The sequence below is a fragment of the Spodoptera frugiperda genome, chromosome 28, assembly GCF_023101765.2.
Source record: "Spodoptera frugiperda isolate SF20-4 chromosome 28, AGI-APGP_CSIRO_Sfru_2.0, whole genome shotgun sequence".
In the NCBI taxonomy this organism is placed as follows: domain Eukaryota; kingdom Metazoa; phylum Arthropoda; class Insecta; order Lepidoptera; family Noctuidae; genus Spodoptera; species Spodoptera frugiperda.
The window spans coordinates 7,993,524-8,013,116 of record NC_064239.1 but is presented as its reverse complement, the minus strand read 5'-3'; the positions used below and the strand labels follow the sequence as shown (position 1 = coordinate 8,013,116).

Here is a 19,593-nt window from a genome sequence, read left to right as displayed (position 1 = left end):
CTCTTCATCTTGTTGATTCTACATTAAAATTTAATTTGTTTTAGCGACACTCGTTTTGATAAAATCAATAAACAAGTAATGGAAAAACATGTTGCGTTTGTACAATTCCAGTATTTGTGCGCTAAGCACTTGCAGCCGGTTATCACTAATGAAAGCGATATATATGAAATACAATCATCAATATCGTAAAACAAACATAATATCGACCAATAAAGAGTTCAGCATATCAACATGCAAAATTCCAATTAGATTCGAAACATATGATTGTGATAAACCAACCGTTATTGAAGTCGCTTATCTATGTAATTAGAAAGGAACTAAGCTGTAACCATTTGTGTTTATGGGAACAATCGAGTGTTACAGTCATGTATCTGATAACACGTACAGAAATACTTGTTTCATGTATTGATTGTGATTATGTTTTTATTTTTGTGATTGGTGCGCGTTCGACCACCGTTCTTACGCAACACACTGGGTTTCGTAATTTTGTGTTGGTAAGCACTTGAATGGAACACATGAATGAAGTTTAGTTTGAACTGCGGTTTCGCCTGCGTTAGCAGGATAAAAACTTTCTTATGTATTATTTCAGACTTATATTACAGGTATTCTTTTATACATCTTAAATGTATTGAAACTAAGTTATCCTATTGCCATTACTGGAAATTAAATAAATTGCCACTGATATTATTCTAAAAATTCTAAAATTAACGTTCTAATCATAAAAAGGTTCCTTGTATAAACTAAATTTAATCATCATTTGAAGCTACTTGCAAAATAACTAACCAATAAAAACTAAATTAAAGAATTTTTAAGTGCCCTTAAATTACCTTAGCAAACTTTCATTACCAACGCACTTTTTAAATAGAGTGCTACGAAGAAACATGATACAAATTGTTGAAAAATAAATGAAGAACACCAAGTGGTATACGGGATTAAGGGTAATGTGTGCGGTCGTTAACAGAGACATTCAAAAAATTATCTTCCTCGCAATCCAGTACTTTACACCCGCCGCGGATTCGTCAGAAGGGAATAAGGCATCAAATATTCAATTTTAAAACAGCCGCTAAAAGCGAAACGTCATCGCCTACGCAACCGCAGCTGGGACTTGACGATTTAGAAATTTTGTTACAGATGGGACACGCACTCCGCGCGGGAAAGATAAGTAAAAAATTGCATTAGCAAAGTGAAAAACATAAATGAAGATGACAACAATAATGCTTGAGATGTCGCGAAATTGCCTTCCTTAAATGTTTAGAGGGTGTGTTGGTGACGCAACAGAAGTGATTCCGAGTCCCTTGGAAATTATACTGTCAAGAACAAGAAAATGGCACACAGAGTAGGAAAAATTTCATTAGCGCCAATCAAAATGACGAGGTCCAAAATGAAGCTCGCAAAGAGAGTCGTAATCACGGAGTTCAGCAGGCACCCCCTCGACGTGAGGTCTTATTAAAGGAATAATATTTACAAAACGAGACGCCTCAGAAATCCCCAAATTAAGATCTCGCCGAAACCCGCCCAACTTCCACAAAGTGGAATCATTAAATTAAAAATGTAAACTTTTCTCTTAGCAAGGTAATGGGCATCCCGATGTAGATAAATAGATGGAATAGCTGCAAAAAGGAGCATTTTCCTGTTCATTAAATTTTTCCTTCGCTTTTTTTTATTTCGACCCCTGGTGCTAATTTTGTTGGAATTCACGCCCCTCGGCTCCACCCGCTGGGACTCAATCACAGAAATTTTATATCCGGAATTAAATAAGTACCCAACAGTATTACGAACAAAATTTAATATGAGCTTATTTTTAGAAGTATCTTTCCTAATTAATCTGATGCTCTTCACCGTATTTATTGGATTTAAATATTTCTGTGAACACACAAACAGAGCTCGATACTTTTCCACGTTGTGGGGAAATTGGTTTAGAAGTTGCTAAGAAGTCAACCCTGAAGGGAATATTTCCATCAGTGGTAAGTTATTACAGAGGGTGGTTTGTGTTAATAACTCGATTGTCTATATTACTCAGCGATATACATTTAGTCGGAAACGTCAGCGATCTCGGTAGTAAATGCAATTACATCTGCTAATATGCCGTCTGCAACCGACGCGCCTCGCTCCTCGCCGCGGCACTGCTTCAAGCGATGCCACCCTTTAACAGTTTGGGGATCACTTGGAACTTTGTTATGCCATACTTGCACCTTACTTATTTGTTCTAAATGGAGTCTTTATAAAATTGGTTGTTTATTTGCCTTCAACTCCATATTTTATTGCCACTAAGCAAAACTTTGCAGAAGTCTAAAAGAGTACCTACGTATTAAAATAATAATTCGATGTAATAAGTAAATTGTGGTTGTTCTTTTGATGCGAAATGTCAACGCACAAATGTCCCTCATATTACGATATCGGGTTTCCTTACAAGATATTGATTGGTACAAATAAGGAAATCGAATTATTCAATGTCCGCCCCTCATTTGTTTCCCGCTCCCCTTACCAGAGATGAAGAAATTCTTTCTGAGTTTTCGATTACTTGTCCAATTAATTTTATAGATTCATTTGTCTTAGACGCTTTGAAATATGCACTGCAAATATTGGGCGTTTATTTTTACAACGCTAATTTCGAGTTACTGCTACCGATCTATTTACTTTATTGAGCGTTCGGTGGAGCCCTAGTCGCACAGTTTCCATTCCACGGGTTGTATGTCAATATAACTGTGTGAACCAGGTGAATTATTAGTACAAACTGTCAAGTACGTCAGCCGTCAGCCACCCCTGTCCCAATAGCTAGCGTAGATTACTTGTGAGGCTCTCTCTCACTTCAAGTGTGGTCCGGAGTGGGACAGGGATGTCGAGTGTTACGTAATACGAGCAGTTAGGGTATTCTGATGAGAGGGAAAGTTCACGTTCCGTTTCTCATCACGCCTGTGCGCGCAAGTGGGTGAGTGCGGTTACTGGCCAGAGCAACGCACCGGCCATTCATGACATAATTGGCAATCGGGCTCATTAAACAGATGTATTTTCACATGGTGAACATGTTAACACCTTTGTGGATGTAGTCACTCCGTACTGTAAAGGTGCGTCCACGTGCATTGTTTGAATTACTTGAGATTAATTAGATTTTCTTGTACCTAATCTCAGTCTTATCTAATTCTAACAATTTATGACTAAAGTACTGCAAATTATTTACTAGATAACTAGAATGTCCGTACAAGAAGAATCGAGGGCTTGACAGTAACTCATAGCTAACGAAACCTTCAATTACATTTTAACTGTGACTGTAATAAATCAACAATTGAATAGGCCATTATTGCTCCGACCAATCGTATTACAGCGCTGACAGTGTGTCGAATTACATACACATTGATAATCAAGGACATCAGCCGCGGCATTATGAACTTTAACTCTTAGGCGATAAACAAATGACTAGTCAAGATTATTATTCAATTATTGTCTGTAATAGGTGTCCCAGCGGTAGAGTTACAGTCGGTCAAGTGAAATTTGACTTTAAGAGTAGGAGTGTTAAGAGCGGAGGGCCGCGCGCTAAGTTTGTAGGTGTAAGATAACAATGAGTGGTCAGACAAGGTGTTGAGAGAATACCTATTGTTCAAATCGGCGTGAGCGCGGGGGCGCGCCGCGGTGAGATCAAAGCCGATTGACATTGAGACGTGACCACACCTTCGGCTTTACGTTAAGTATACTTACTATCCGATTGGAGATCTCTTCAACTGTTTTGTTTTGTTCTAAGCTCATACCTTTTTATGACTACTATTATAATTCTTAGAACTGAGCAGTGCCATGTCCAAATACTATGACGTCATTTCTAAGATTGATTAGTCTAAGATATTTATTTGTAATGTTTCCTTGTATTTATTTCTTTGGAAAAACCTGTATGAATAGAATAATCTATTAATTGTATTCTAGTCACAGTATTAATTACGTTTATTTTGTGGTCATTAGTGAGAGTTAACAGAGCCATATTATAGCTTTGTAAAACACAATCGTACCCGGTGTAGGGGTACAGTAAAGGGCATAATTTGCACACAAAGGCTCACGTCATCACACGACACAGTCGGACACCTCCTTACGTCACAACGAACACTCCCAACAGAACCTTATCTTGATATCACTCGATATTTCGTCACGCAACCCGAGCTATGAATAGCGATTTATATCACACTGATTCTATACAGTAATTAAATAAATTCCATTTGACAAGAAAAGCAATACGACACGTTAATAAAACTAGTTTATTACCGCCTTTATTATTGTACCTATTTTCTTTTAATTTTCTCACATTATTTCAAATGTCTAGTTTCATTTTAAATTAATTTAATACATATTTTATGAGCTTTTTATATTTTGATGTACAACTTTTCTTGTAAAAAGTTTCATACGTGCCAATTACTATTTAGTTTTAAACCTTCCTTTAGAAATAACAAGACATTTGTTTAGTGGATATTTTAATAGGCATTTGTTTAATTATCGAATCATTTGAAGATAGGGGCCTTCGGCGACCAATGTGTCGGGACTTGAACCCTTCACAAAATCATTTCTATTCCGTTTTCCGTGAAAATTGCCCACGGACGGTCAAAGGGTTAACGATTTAGTGTTTATTTGAATTCCGCCTTTGTTAGTTTAAAAGGCGTTAGAATGTAAACGGATCCTTTGTTGTGATTGCCGTGTGTTTTGTTCCGAGTGTTTCCGACCGTGCCCAGTTTATTGTTTTGTCGTTCGCAAGGATTTTGTTCGCACCCCTTTTACCTTTACATTACTTGTGACGTTTCAATTTATCGAGCGCTGTCTGTACTTGGAGGCGTTGTTTGTTTGTTGACTTTCATTTGGGCTTTTAATTAACTTTTTTTTTATTATAAATGTTTTGGTACTATTTATATACGAGTATATATCGATTGATTGTTTTTTTATTATTATTGTGCATAATACTTTTTCATAAAGACATTTCTTGGAATGCAGACCGCATTCGAACAAAAGATTAAAAAACAAAAACTTATAAAATTGAATTGAAACATATCCTTTTAAAATCAATCATATTACTAACTGTGGACTTCATTATAATATCATTTTATCTTAATGCTCAAAGTCCGTCAGGATTATTTTAATGTGGATGCTGACAACACACGCTCGTGAGTAGAGCTTTGAATTCCATTAGATAATACTGTGTTGAGATATCTAAAGTGATTAATTCAGTAGCACCGTACAAAACTAATACCGGAGCATTAATAAAATTTAATTTCATATAATACCAGAGCCAGTAAAAGAATTAATAGTTCATAATTAAATTTCTCTAACAAAGCCGCACATGTCTTCATTAGTTTCTTTTATCTGATTCCGTATTTACATTCATTGTTGATTCAAATCACTGCAGTTCTCATCTAATTGCAGTTTATCAGATTGTTGTAGTTATAAACAGTTGGACTGTGCATGTCGAATCCGTTACAACAGAACAACTCTAAGAAAACTAATTGCTACAAAGACCAGTTATTGAATTGTCGATACACTTCAACAACAGATCATACAAAATGCAAGTTTAACAAGCAGTGATCGACCAAATCGGGAGTCGGAACATTCAGCGGCTTTGTGTTCCCATTGTAAGTACCGCAGCATGGCATCGTTCCTCATTGAAGCCTCGCTGTGGGGCGCCTACAGTAGCCCGACAGTCTCTTTTTGTACGGCCAACGTTTTATCAAACATTTTAATGGCCGGCTTTATGCAGCCAACAAAAGAAGTGTGCCAACAGAGGCGTTAAATCCTTTACGATTTGATGATGATGATGATCACGCGTTTGTCATTGGACCGCAGGCCGGGCTCGTTGCCGGTCATGCGTGAACTCGCATATTGAAATACATTTGTTCTGTTATGAGATCTTTTTCAAATCTGTTCAATTTTTTATCGAACCTACTTAGATTTTTTGTCATACAGATAACTTTTGTGGGAATTTTATTATAAGTACTTACATTATTAAATCTAAAATAGCAATACTTACCGCGTATAGCCCCAGGTAGTTTCATGTGATAAATAAATAAATAAAAAGTTCACAAACACAATCATGCTTATAAAACTAAACATAAACAACTAACGCATTCAATATACTACACATGTAATACAATGTAAATTTATCTGTGATTTTCAGTTTTAATCAATAGCTAGGGTGTAACCTGGAACCAAAACAACGACAACTAACATTTCACCCACAATTATTTCAATTACACTTAGATACAGTAAAATAATCATCACACCATTGAGACATTATGCAATCGAATGTATAAGGACTGATTCACGGACCAACCAAGCATTTAAGAAAATCATTGCTTAACTTCAAAATTCCAATGAAATGAAATGGGACCTACCTGGATAAAGATGGAAATTGCGAAAACACAATAAAATAAAAGAAAAGAAAATAAAACACACCAATAAGCAATTTTGTTGGAAAGATAATACTGTCTGTAAAAGTCCTGCGTTGCGGGTGTAACGTGTGGTCTTCCAGGCTACCCCCTTGGCCTGCGAGCTCCGGCACAGCGGCCGAGCCCGCTCGAACGTTTCCGAACGCAACCGAACCCGGCCGAACGAAACCGAACGCGCGGTGCAAGTGAGAGAGCGACATACCTGTCTGGCGCTTTCATTGACAGGCACCTGAAATGAAGAAAAAAATCGATCCAATTCGTTGAAAATTTTAAATTTCAAAAATTTTGCTTTTCTACAATTGAAACACAGATAAATTTACATGCAAGGATGTGTAGGTTTACATCAATCATTTCGTTGAATTATATAACTGGATATTAACTCTAGAATCGGATTGTTTGCATTGTTAACGAAATTGTACACTATGGTAAAGGTATCAAAATAAAATAGGGGTAACCAAAATAATATGATAAAAATTAAAAGTAAACATAGTAAAAAAGAATAAACAATAGTGGCAAAAACAGTTAAAAACAACATTGCAAGATGTATTAGGACAGTTGTTAAAATATGGGGTAGCGTCGAGCGGCTTGACTCCACGGCTCCTCTGGTGTTATTGTGCGCTTGCACGCGATCTCTCTCTCGTGTTTGCATTCGCACACTGATGCGGCTACAAGCCAACGGTTTGTTCCATTTTTGAATCATGTGCATAAAATCATTAACTATCCCATGAAGTATTACAGACACATCGCATTCCAATCTTACTGTTGCCTATATCGAGCGCTGATTGCGTTTTGACTTGAGAAAAAAGTACAAACGGAGATCTAGTCGACTGAATTATTGTTTCTCGTTAATTTTGTCTTACAAATGTTTTTAAGTTTCCTATTTAATTTCTCTTGGGATTCTACGAACAAAAGTTTCAAATTGCAATGACTCATATTGTATGTATAATCAATTAAAGAAAGAAATATCGTTACTTGTATATGAATTGACCAATAAAAACTGATTAATATTGAGTCATTACAATACAGCAAACCCCCCTTCCCAATGGACAAATTTATTAGATTATTACCGGACGAGATCACGCAAACGGAATCGTAAAATTAAAGGAAATCAATCCCGTTAAATTGAATCCAATTCCCTTAACATGATTTCATTATAAGGAGGGCATAATACACGTGATCAAGCAGCACTCAAACGTAATGCTAGTCATATCGATGCTATGCTACTCAAAGTGCCATTAAACGCAGAGATTGTATCATTAGAAAAGTAATGAAAACGTCAAAGCTAAAAATAAATTTATCGAGACAGAACAAAAATACCAAACAATAAAAAGAGCTCAGAATGAATAAAGTGGCGTAGAGTAGCGGTTCATACAATACATTTCACTTCGCGTGTGAACAACCACCGATGACTATCGTTTTGTGCTATTTTGACACAAATACTTTTCTCGTAGATATTGTAATCGATGGTATTCACCGCGTACCAACGCACACACGCAACAAAATCAAAAGTCACCTACTCGAAAAAACCAATCTATCAATATTAGAACACAAAAAATATGCAAGTCAGTTAATAATCCCGAATCGGCAATCGACAATGGAAATAAAGTCACAGTCACTTTTTTAATAATGGCAACACAGTTTTTCTTTTTTATTGCCACCCTAGGTTCGTTTGACATTTGAACCGGCTGATGACTTAGCCGCCATGATTGATCGTCGCGACCCAGTAAATGAGTGCAATTTAGCGTTTATTTTCCCTTCTATTCAATGTTTGTTATTGTTAACTGCATAAAAATGTGTCCCTTCAAAAAATTATATCCCCATTTTTATTAATAACTCAATAAAATGATCTATTTCTGAAACAACAATTTTGTATCTACAAGAAATTAATTTGAAAGCAAATAATAAAACTAAATAAAAACATATTTACATACAAATTAACTGTTGAACTGTGACTGGTAATCATTTGTCAGTTCCATGTGTCATTCTGAATCCCACAGCGAGCTTTTGATTGGAATATGATGCAAAATGCCTTTACTGGGCTTATGTTTAAAGTTCAAAATAACGTTTCGCCTGGTACAATATGCCGAAGAATCCCAACGAGCGTAAAAATATAAATTTGAATCGTATGCTAGTAGTCTTTAAGTTCAGAATCCTCTATTTGTGTTGTTTGGATTTGAAGAAAATGAGCGACTGTATACAATTTATCATCCAGCCAAGTATCCGCCCAAACCGTAACGAATCACTAGTAAATAAATTGACCACAAACATTTCGGACCATTTCTTTTGATGTAGCATCCAGAAACAACTTCCATATTAATTTATTAGTGATGTAAGTATCTCGAAGATTTGTTGCTCGGTTGATTTGCGGTGCCCGACGCCATAAATCAAACTACTTGCGTTCAGTTTATTCTTTCAATATTTTATTACAATACAAGAATAAAATGTGCTCTAGAAAGTGATCTTTGAACAGAATCATTCTTGTTTTTCGTAATAATTGTAATATCTATGACTTATTTTGAGACAGTAATATTACAAAATAGTTTCTCGAGTTCTCGTAACTTTAAGAAAACAGAACGGAGATAGAGCAGTAATAAAACATTATTAATCATGATATTGTTTTCATCTGCCAACATTACTGCGATCAATGAAAACATGTAGTGGGCAGTACGCACCAGTATGTGATATTATTTTAAGACAGTTTCACAAAATATTCCTCCCACAGGCTGGCCGATGATCGACACCATTGTAATGAGTCACAGAGTATAAATTACATTTGACAGGTCATAGAATTAGATTGATACGTTCTAGGCTGCTCATTCAATTGATAGTGATGTGCCGGGATGTGGGGGTCTACCGAATCATTTTACTCTACCATATATGTAGGCACTTATTTTGTTTAACGATCAATAAAAAAAACAACTGTCAGTATCCCCATCATTATCCTATCAATAAATTGAAAATACAAATATGAATCATAATAAATCTAAAGTTAAATCAAATAAAATTGAACAAAACTCAGTGAGGTAGCAACTAGCGAGCCAAAACAATCATAGATAAGTACTTAGATATACAAGTATATTTCCACTCAAGCAATGATCCGCTCAAGGGACTAGAAATTTCATAGCTCTCAATTAAAACGCAGAAATAATTATTTGGAAACATCCACCCCACTTGTAAATCAATTTATTAAAGTAAATGCGAGCCTGTCCCTCCTCGAAATATCACAAGTATACTTTTGATATTTTAAGACTTGAAATAATTTACCGATTAAATTATATTATTATGTCTACATGAAAACACTGGCTGGATACTCTGTAATTATTTAATTAGTCGCTCTAAATTAATTTCTTCGGTTGTAATAAAACGAAACAAGTATCATAAACAAAACATAGTATGAAAATGGAATGGCGCGAACTCCTTCGTCCCACCTGCTCTCTAAACAAACTTTTGACACGACCGTAACGAACATTTTTCGGGAAAAATAATTGCACATTTATCCTCCTGGGGGCATTAATTTCCCTTCAGCCGCGATTCTGTTGAGGAAACAACCCAATTAGTGCATTACTTCTTATTTAGATACTTGTTACTGTTAAGTCAGAGCCACAATGAGAGATATGGAGTGTCCCGTCTATTTAAAGACTAATCTTTTTCTCATACAATATGAATTCGTATGTACTAGATTTCACACACATTAGAAATGTTCTTTAAACTATTATACGACTCTAACATAAACTAGTTTCTTAAACGACGTCAAATTAAGATAACAATGAGAAGAAAATAATATCGCAGTCATTACTGTAATAATTATAATATTTACTGCGATAATAACATAGATAGAGCCAGATCTTCAAGCAGCGTGTACTTTTAATACGACAGACACGGCAAAGTGCAGAATAATTTAATAATAGCAGCAGTACGCATGAGCTATTCAACGTATAATTTTATGATAAAAAATGTCTTTCAAACGACCGCTGGCATTAACTTAATGTGAACGACTTGGGTATTGACAATTTTATTCTTGACACATATTCCACGAAGTCTAATATTGATCTATAATAATAACGTAAGTAGGTGGACACCTATTAATAGATAAATTATTATACATTATACAATAACGGCATCGCTGTAGGTAACTCAGTGTGCCACGGCCTTTACATGTAACCCTTCTAAGTCTGCAGGACAAGATTTTTATTTTTGTTATTTATAACACTCAGAAGAATTATTACTTCTGAATCGTTTAAGTCCTTGCTCTGTGCTTGTAATCTCGGCAACCGAGATTAAAATGCTCGCCCAGCGCTAATTAAAAGGGTAACTTTTTTACTTAAGTAAATGATTAATCGGACATTTGTGATCGTACTGTATTAAAATTTAAACATTGTAACAATAAATTGCTTTTATTCAGTTTAGGAGAAACATTTTTATGAGTCCCAAAAATTATGTTGGGATTAAGTTCTTTCATGTTTTTCAAAAACAACAGCGAACTTTTGATATAACCAGAAAATATAAACCAACGACCTAAAACGCTTGATAGGATTAATTACACGTTAGTATTTAGAAAATAAACGGATTATTTTTTATTATGTTCTCGTTTAAAACAGTTGAAGTCGGTGACATCAAGGACCTTTGAGCAAAATTTTAAAGACTTTGACAAGAGTATTTACATTAAATGGAAATAATTCACTAGTCAACAGTGGTGTCAGGCGGTGTATTCTGACACCTGTCACTGCACTGGACGGTTAGTGACATTTCGTCGGCCTTGCACTCTTCACACTGGATCAGTTGTCGACAACCGCCAATGTAATAGCCGACGCAATTAATAACCCCTACATAAACCCATCTATTTCATACTAAACTCACAAATATTGAATAAGGTAATAGGTAACAACACGATAACCACTTTTATCTTAGTACTTATGAACTGTCATAAAAATAATATATTGTAGGAAACAAACATTACTGAAATACCTACCTTCGTAATGAATAAGAACACGCATATCCGACATGTAATATGTCAGCACCTCCACTCGAGGCTAGAAAGGGTTGAAGCTCGACTGTAATTACGATTGTTTAACTAATTGCTAAATTAATTATGATAATTATCGACCACTACTAGCAATAATTTCGCACGGGTGCGCCGAGCGCCTTGAGTTATAAGCGCCCTTTACCGCAAGCTCATCCATTTGCCCCACTGTGGTAATGATGGGCCCTAATTGTGACTATAAAAACTGTTACAGTAAATGCATCGTTGCACATTATATTATATATTCACACTAACAACTTATATCCACTGGGTTATCTCACGAAATTAGCTCGCGAATACTTAATGTCAGTAATACTTCGTTTATATTTTATTACGAAAACGGATGCTATTTATCTTACAGATATTATTTTATTGAATCATTACAATCATTTGTCAAATACGTTTCTTAACAAAGCTTCAGATTTATTGATATAATATTGTTTAAATTATGAGCTACAGGACGTCAACAAAGTCTGAATAAAAGGCAACAGGAGCGATTAGCCCGAGGCACCAACTGCGTGGTCACGATTTATTGTACGCTACGGCAAAATTAATTTTACAGTCACAAACTTTAAATTAACAACCCACTCTTTCATTTCACCGTTCTTAATGGTTCAAATTAGTCTAGCAACTGTTTTGTGAAGCGCAAAATTATCTTGGTCGGTTCTACCCTCAACACAGTAAAGTCTGAGCTGTTTAAGGAAGATACTTGTCTAGGTACAAAACCAGTTCTATCTGAAATGATTGGCAACTAGGTTTAGCTGTTTGGTATTTACATTATATTCAACATATATTTACATGATTATTTTATATCCTGTACATCTATATGCACTTAATTTCAACCACAAAAATTCACATCTCAATGAAATTTAATCTTGATCTCAATCAAGAATAATATATGTAGCAGAAAAATCGTGACCAATATGACAACTAGAATGCCAATAAGCCATTCTAAAAGGATCTAACCATATCTAGTGTGACAATCGTTATTTCAAGTTCTATACACATGGAGGTAATAAAGATCGTTCCATATATTTTTTCACCAGACAGCTGTGGTTTTCTTGTTCCACTTAACTATCTAAGTACTAACAATGTATCAAGACGAGGCAAATTCAAACCGTCACACAAGCTGATAGTATAAACGACCACCATAAAAGAGAATTACGTTGTTACAACAACTGGCAACAATTTTTCTTCATACTTAGTTTGTAGCACGCAAACCACGTCAGAAAGAAATAAGTTCAACAAATAACTCACATTTTTCTAACAATCGCTCTGATACACGACTTTGAACCAAGGAAATAAATTCTAGTATTATATCTAGGTAATAAACTGATCAATCATAAAAACTGTGTTGAATAAAATTTATAAGGCTATTTATCTATGATTTATATATTTTTAAAGTCATAGAAAACAATTGCATGCCGAAGATTTACATGAAAATTATTTTAATATTTTTACTTTTTTCCCGAAGTGAGTTCTATAAACTTACGATGCGTTTTTTGTAAAGTATGATAGTGAATCTAACTGACTCCTTTGTTCGTTTACTTTCTGAAATAACAGTTTTAATTATTTTTTGATGAATATACTATCCAATAAATCACAGCTATGACTAGTTGATACGGCCTATAAAAATGGAAATTTGTTTCATTCTTTATTTATATAACCAAAACAATAAATAAATGAAAATTAACTTGTCACAAAAAATGGTAGCTTACATATCATAACATGTCAAGGAAGGCAACATCGTAAAAATAAAGCCAAATTGTTGGAAATTGGTCTATTTATACCCGGTCCACCGCCACTCATATTTCCGGCCTGCATTCATCACTCGGACGATATCATTAAGACATCACGAGGGTAGGAACACACCTTATTATGTGTTGTTCAGGATATCATACTACCTTATTTTAGTAAAAGCCTTTTAGCATAAATGTTTTATTTCTACTACTGGCAGGCAACGCGTCGATTTTTTGAATTACGAATGTGAGTAATGTTTGTTTTTATGTGGCGTTCTGTTTGAATTAAAGTTTTGTATTTCGAATTTATTGCACGTTGTTTTTTTTTTTGTTTTTAAATTGCTATTGAAACCTATGTATCTATCATTTACCTAAGTATAAGGCAAGACTACAATATCTTATTCTAAAAATAAAAAAGTACTTTTTAAACAATAATATAAATAAAACAGACTGCCTACCACATTCATCTTTTACGATGTGACAATTTAATTAAACGAAAAACTAAATAATTAATAAATCAAACAAAATCAACAACTAGAATGATTATAACATTAGTAATGAGGCTATAGCTCGAGTAATCAATTAATGTAAATTTTTAATTAGAAAACACGCGAAACAGTCGAGCCGTGCCGATCCAATCAAACTCCACAACTATCTAACCAGTAACAAAGTATACGTAATCCAACTATATTCAATACTATCTACATGTCTGGATATTACAATAATGTTCTTCTTAATTTAACTTTTTTATTTTTCTTTTTTCGATCTAAATTTGAAATTCTATAGAGACATGGTTGATTTATTTAAAAGTAAGGTGCCTAAATAGATTGCTGTTTAGCAAAGTTGTGGTTAACCACAGTTTTGTTTAATGGTATACTCAGGCCTAGCCGTAGGGCCTAAAATATACTGAGCTAGCAAAGTTTTGGAGTCACTGAGAAAAGTCGGTCAAAATTTATAAAGTAACTAAATGAAAGCAAAGACACAAGAGTATACTAGTCTTATAATACACACAACCACAAAAGTTAACAAGCATCAAACTGAAAAAGTTATTCGCCAACTCTTCAAACACCGTGCAGTCGACAGTGGTAACGCAAACGAATTAAGAAATAATTGCTAGGTTCGGTCAACGCGACGACAGTGTGTAGTCAATTATAATCCAATTGACACGAAGAGCTGGCTAGTTACGAAAGTGTACAATAATTAGAACTGTTGGCGAATGAAAAAATACCTGAGAATTCTGATTGCCAGATAAAGCGAGCGATTGTCTTGGATTGCATATTGAAAAAACATGCAACAGAGATAAGGAGTTACATGGTTGAGCGACTTAAAGGCATCGCGGGTCTACACTAGCTAATTGCATTTCCTACCTAGTTACTACACTGGTGCATAACGAGTGCAGTTATTCAGCTCGTTAAATTTTTGATGGTTTGAAATATTGCTTTTTTTAGTTTACAATGCGCTGTTGTTTATATTCAAATTTAACTAGGAGTACAGTAAGTATTAAAGCCCTAAATAAGTTTGTTTATACATTCTTCCTAGTATATCTTCATATCCTCTTATACTTAGTATATGTTACTCACGGCAGACAACATGACTCCCTCGCATTATCATGACTTACGGAAGTTGAATTACCGTATCAAACTATTTCTTGTACAAACAGCTTAGCTCACGTCCTTACACCCTTGTCACACTCACAGAACACTCTCACTGAGTGAATTACAATGTACAGCTCTACACCAACTTAGTATGACACAGTTGCATCTTTGATTCCATTGTGCAACAGTTATCTGTGAAATCATGAATGAAGACATTTGTTTAGACGTTTTCTATGTAATTAGATAAGTCAGTTGTAGTTTGTTTGTGTGTTTCATCATTCATACAATGGTTACGAGTTCACGATGCTACTCATAAATAAGCGTTCTAATATAAGTAAAAACTGCAAGCCATTTTTAATTAGCAACCACTGTTCATACGTACAAATAAATCACTAATATAATAAACGACACTTTTACAATATACTCAAGAAATAAGAAACTTCAATTATAACCTCGAACCAAGAACGTTATAATTATATACTAACTATGTGAAAATGACAAACTATAATAAAATACCACACAGGGTTATGACAGAGATTACATGAAAAATTAATGATATTTTAGTATGAAAGTTTTGGGCGGCATCTTTGTACGTAGTAAACAAAAAGGTGAAACAGTGGGCTTATTCATAAATTTGTCCCTATACCTGATAACGTGGATTAGGCCACCGGGATAGCAGGATGTATCAGTAATCTTGTTTGCTAAGAACGTGTGTACTCATTACTAGTACGGTAATATAATTCTAAAGGGGACACCAACGTTACGTTACTAGTAAACCTCTTTTGTTTAATCTACGGTAAATCCTGTTTCCATGCCCCAGCTCTTTGGAGTTCGTGACGCAAGAATTTTTACTTAAGTGATTTAGAAATGGATTGCAATAACGCAATGTATAATATTCTTACTTAAAAACAGTAAGTGGTCTATTAAACTCAGTATTCATATCCGGTGAAAGAAAAATTCATAATGTATATTTACTACTTCGAACAACATAAGTTAGCCATTACATTGTTTGCTAATCCAATGCAAAACGATATCGCATTTCGTGTATTAGACAGGAAGCACATCACTACTTGTCACTCTATGCCAGCTACTAATTAATAGTCCTCGACAGGTACATCACTAGCGTTCCCACTGCGGCCATCACTAGCCAGCATGTTTACATGCGACTCGACGATCAATTGCTAGAATCGCATATGTGTACAATATACAAAACTATTCACTGGACAATAGAGATATCTGATTCGCAACAATGCATATGTATAGGAATTTTAATTGGAAATATGAGAAGCGAATGTTGCGTTGCACGTTGTTTTGATTTAGCGCCGTTTCTATCCTGTCTACGATAGATTGTTGCCAAGATATGTCTGTATTCTTTATGGCCATTGATTTCCATATGTAACGAGGTATAATTAAGGAAAAAATCAGTGAGAATCGAATGCACACTAGTTTCGTATTGCAATTGCGATAATGACCCGCTGTCCGCTCGGATTGTTTATTGGCTGTGGTTACCGAGCTACGTCAAATCTAATAGTACGTATCTATTACTGTTTGTATTTAAAGCGATTATCCAAATTCTACCGTTTCTACTTCTCAATATCCAAACAAAATGCATCAACTTTGAATTAAAATAAAATGTTTCTATACAACAAGAATAACAGAAGTAACCAATAAAAATATTTATAATGGAAAAAAGCGAAAAATTCCATTTAGCAGAATATTAAAATAAAATTAACAACGACTCAATTACAGCTCCGTAGCAAAATGAGGTATGTCTGTTATAAAAAATGGGAGCCAAGGGTTGCTGAATTTCTTTCCGGTTCTGTACATTTGTTTAATTAATCACATTCTTACGAATGGACCCCTCGTCCGTCCGAATGTCCGAATATTTCGAGTTCTTTCGCTTTACAAAGTACTTCATAAAGCGAATCGTTTTAATATTGATTTCCATGTTAATATAATGAATTTTTGCTTTATTGAAACTTTTTGTAAGAGGAATGAGACGTATTTATCAGACGATGAAATATGAATTTTCGTTACATAGTCTGTGCACAAAGTTATTGAATAATTATATAGTAAGTAATTATAATATATTCCCTTTCTCTCTTAAGTCTGACTTCAGAACGCCTACTTAGCGTCTACGAAGTTTCTACGTAGCAACTACGCAGCGCCTACGCAGAGGCTACGCAGTACTACGCAGCAGCTACGCAGCGGTTACAAAGCAGCTACGCAGCGGTTACGAAGCGGCTATACAGTGTACGCAACTGTTACGCGGTAAATTATGGTTAGGAACGTCACGTATACTACTTTTTACCCGACGAGCAGGCAAAGCCATTGGCAGAAGCTAGTATTCAATAAAAATAAAATTTTTAATTTCATACTAAAATTAGTCCATTCACACACCATGTTTAAAAATATTTAAACAAATATGGTATATAATTGTAAAAAAGTTTATTATAGAAGGGGTCATATTACAAGTCACTTCGCAACAATCTCGCTTATAATTACGTTACTCCCAATAACAGGGGCGCTTGTTTGGAACAACAAACCCATGGCTGGGACTTGTGACTAGAAAAATTTGAATTACAAACTATAAAACTTTAATCAGACTATACTGTATTTGTTTTTACTATTGGGATGGTTTCATTTTAGTATTTTAAAACTTTAATTATTTAAAGTATAAATTATTTAATACATGAGCATTTTCATGACACTACAAAAACGATATTAGAATAAGAGCAATTCACTTAAATAAATCATGAAATTGTCCATGAACTGAGTACGTTTTTTACATTTATTTGATACAAACGTAAAACGTTGCTCAAATCGTGATTTCGTTGTATCTAATCGATTTGCAACTCCATCGCACAGTGTTAAAAACACTCACGCAAACAGAAAAAAAAATTAAAAGTGCAAAATCATATAGCTGTTACATCTCGAATGGTTCTTTTTTATTTCAATTTTCGAGGGTTCGCTAAACGTTTGTAGCGAACTCTATTATTCGGTTCCCGTTGTGACGTAAGCACATTCACCACTCAACAGCCGTTTGTTATTAAATATAATAATGTATATCATAACGTATTCATATCTATGATCTCAATGAATATGCCAATTTCGTTATTTTCTATTGTGCAACATTCATATTTTGTATTCTTTACCCTACGCCATTAAACGATACAAATGTTCCATTTCTACTACGGCTTAGTTTTGATAAAATGAGATTATTATGTTAAATAATCATAATACACAATTTTGTTGAATCATTATAATCCAGGCCACAGTCAACCTGACGATACATTAAACCTCAAATCTCAAGTCACGCATAGTATCAAGTAATGTTGGAACTATAAAAATCTAATAAATCCACTAACAAAAACGATTTATTACCTTTCTTAACATCATATTACGTCAGTTTCTATTTACCACAAAATGTTTCATTTGCATAATAGCTTTTTTTCCCGTCATTACTATTTACGTTAATATTCTGATTCGACGGAGCGGGGGTCGCACGCACAGAAAACATAAAGACAATTTGTATGTGGCGGCCATTTATGTAAATAAATCTACGATAGAAGCGGCAGGAATAAGACCAAACAATTCCTCAGAGCACTCCCCGTGGTATAAGCGATAGAAAATGCACAATGAAGCTACATCTCTACGCATTATTAATAAATCTACGATACCGCATTATTACAACAATATGTACGAAACGGGTGTGGCCCTTATATTTACCATTATATTCGGGTGCGGTTTTGTACACGGAATAATTAAATTATTTAATGCGGACCAAATTTACTGACTGTCATCCATCTGACAATTAAAATGTTTTTAATTTCGTTGAATGGAAGATAATTAAAATTCGCATCCCAAAACGAAACGAAACAAAATAATAAGAGAACTTAATAACAATTTCTGTTCGTTTAATCAACAAAACATCAGAAAGCAATAAGCTCTATTTAGAGTCCGATAGAATTTCTCATTTCATTCGTCTTAAGTCGTCAGAAACAAAGTGCGGCCGTCGTCGGTGGTGTTATTAACGCGTCTAAATAATTACAGGGCACATCAATCAGAGGGCATATGCAGATAGAGCATTTTGTGCGAGTCAGCGCGCAGTCGGCCCACTGTGCAACCCTTTCTTTGATATCTGTATGATATTACGAATGGAATTATTAAAACGCGTTCCAAAACGTGCAGGTAGGGATGGGAAACGATCGATACTTTTTTTATATTAAGTTACTTTTTAGTAAATTTTATGTAAAAAAAAAACATTTGAAATGTGAAACATAAAATGAATTTTATAATCAGTGCATTATATAACAGAGTTATTAATACGCAATGTAAGTTTTAGTAAAACGATAACATTATCTCAATACTTTCAGATAGGACGCATCGACAGGCACGAGGTGCCCCAATTCCTAACATCGAATAACAACAAATTAATATAATCAATATTCCGTCGAGAGGCATGAAGCCTTTGATGTAACGGCTCACCTCGACACACAATGATCGGCATATTTCGTCTAGAACGCCTCAAATTGACCGCAATTAAAAGAACAATGACTAGTTTCAATTCCCCAAACTTAATTTCCTCCATCGCAAACGTGTAACTAACCGAAAAACGCATTTATAAATAAATTAATACGCTTCGGTTCAGTGGACTAGGTTTGTGTGGGTTGTAATTATTCAAAATATCGTGACGATATCAGAAATATTACGTTCCTCAAACCGAGGGAAGTTACAGCGGATTCTAACTCAAACAATGAACCTGAATCAGACTTTCCAACTAAAAACTCTAACAGCAATCAGATTGTGATTGCTGTAAATTATATCGC

The 19,593-nt window shown here is 34.7% G+C and overlaps 1 protein-coding gene across 6 annotated transcripts in view; it reads right to left on the bottom strand.

The window, feature by feature from the left end:
- LOC118265329 (dachshund homolog 2) overlaps window positions 1-19,593 on the bottom strand; it is a 131,502-nt gene that overhangs the window by 102,330 nt on the left and 9,579 nt on the right. For 4 of the 6 annotated variants that reach the window (XM_035578147.2, XM_050706172.1, XM_035578149.2 and 1 more), the window contains exon 2: window positions 6,613-6,639. The exons of the other annotated variants lie outside the window; for them this stretch is intronic. In XM_035578147.2, coding sequence (XP_035434040.1) covers window positions 6,613-6,639 — 27 coding nt within the window. The remainder of the gene's footprint in view (window positions 1-6,612; window positions 6,640-19,593) is intronic. 6 annotated transcript variants of the gene reach the window in all.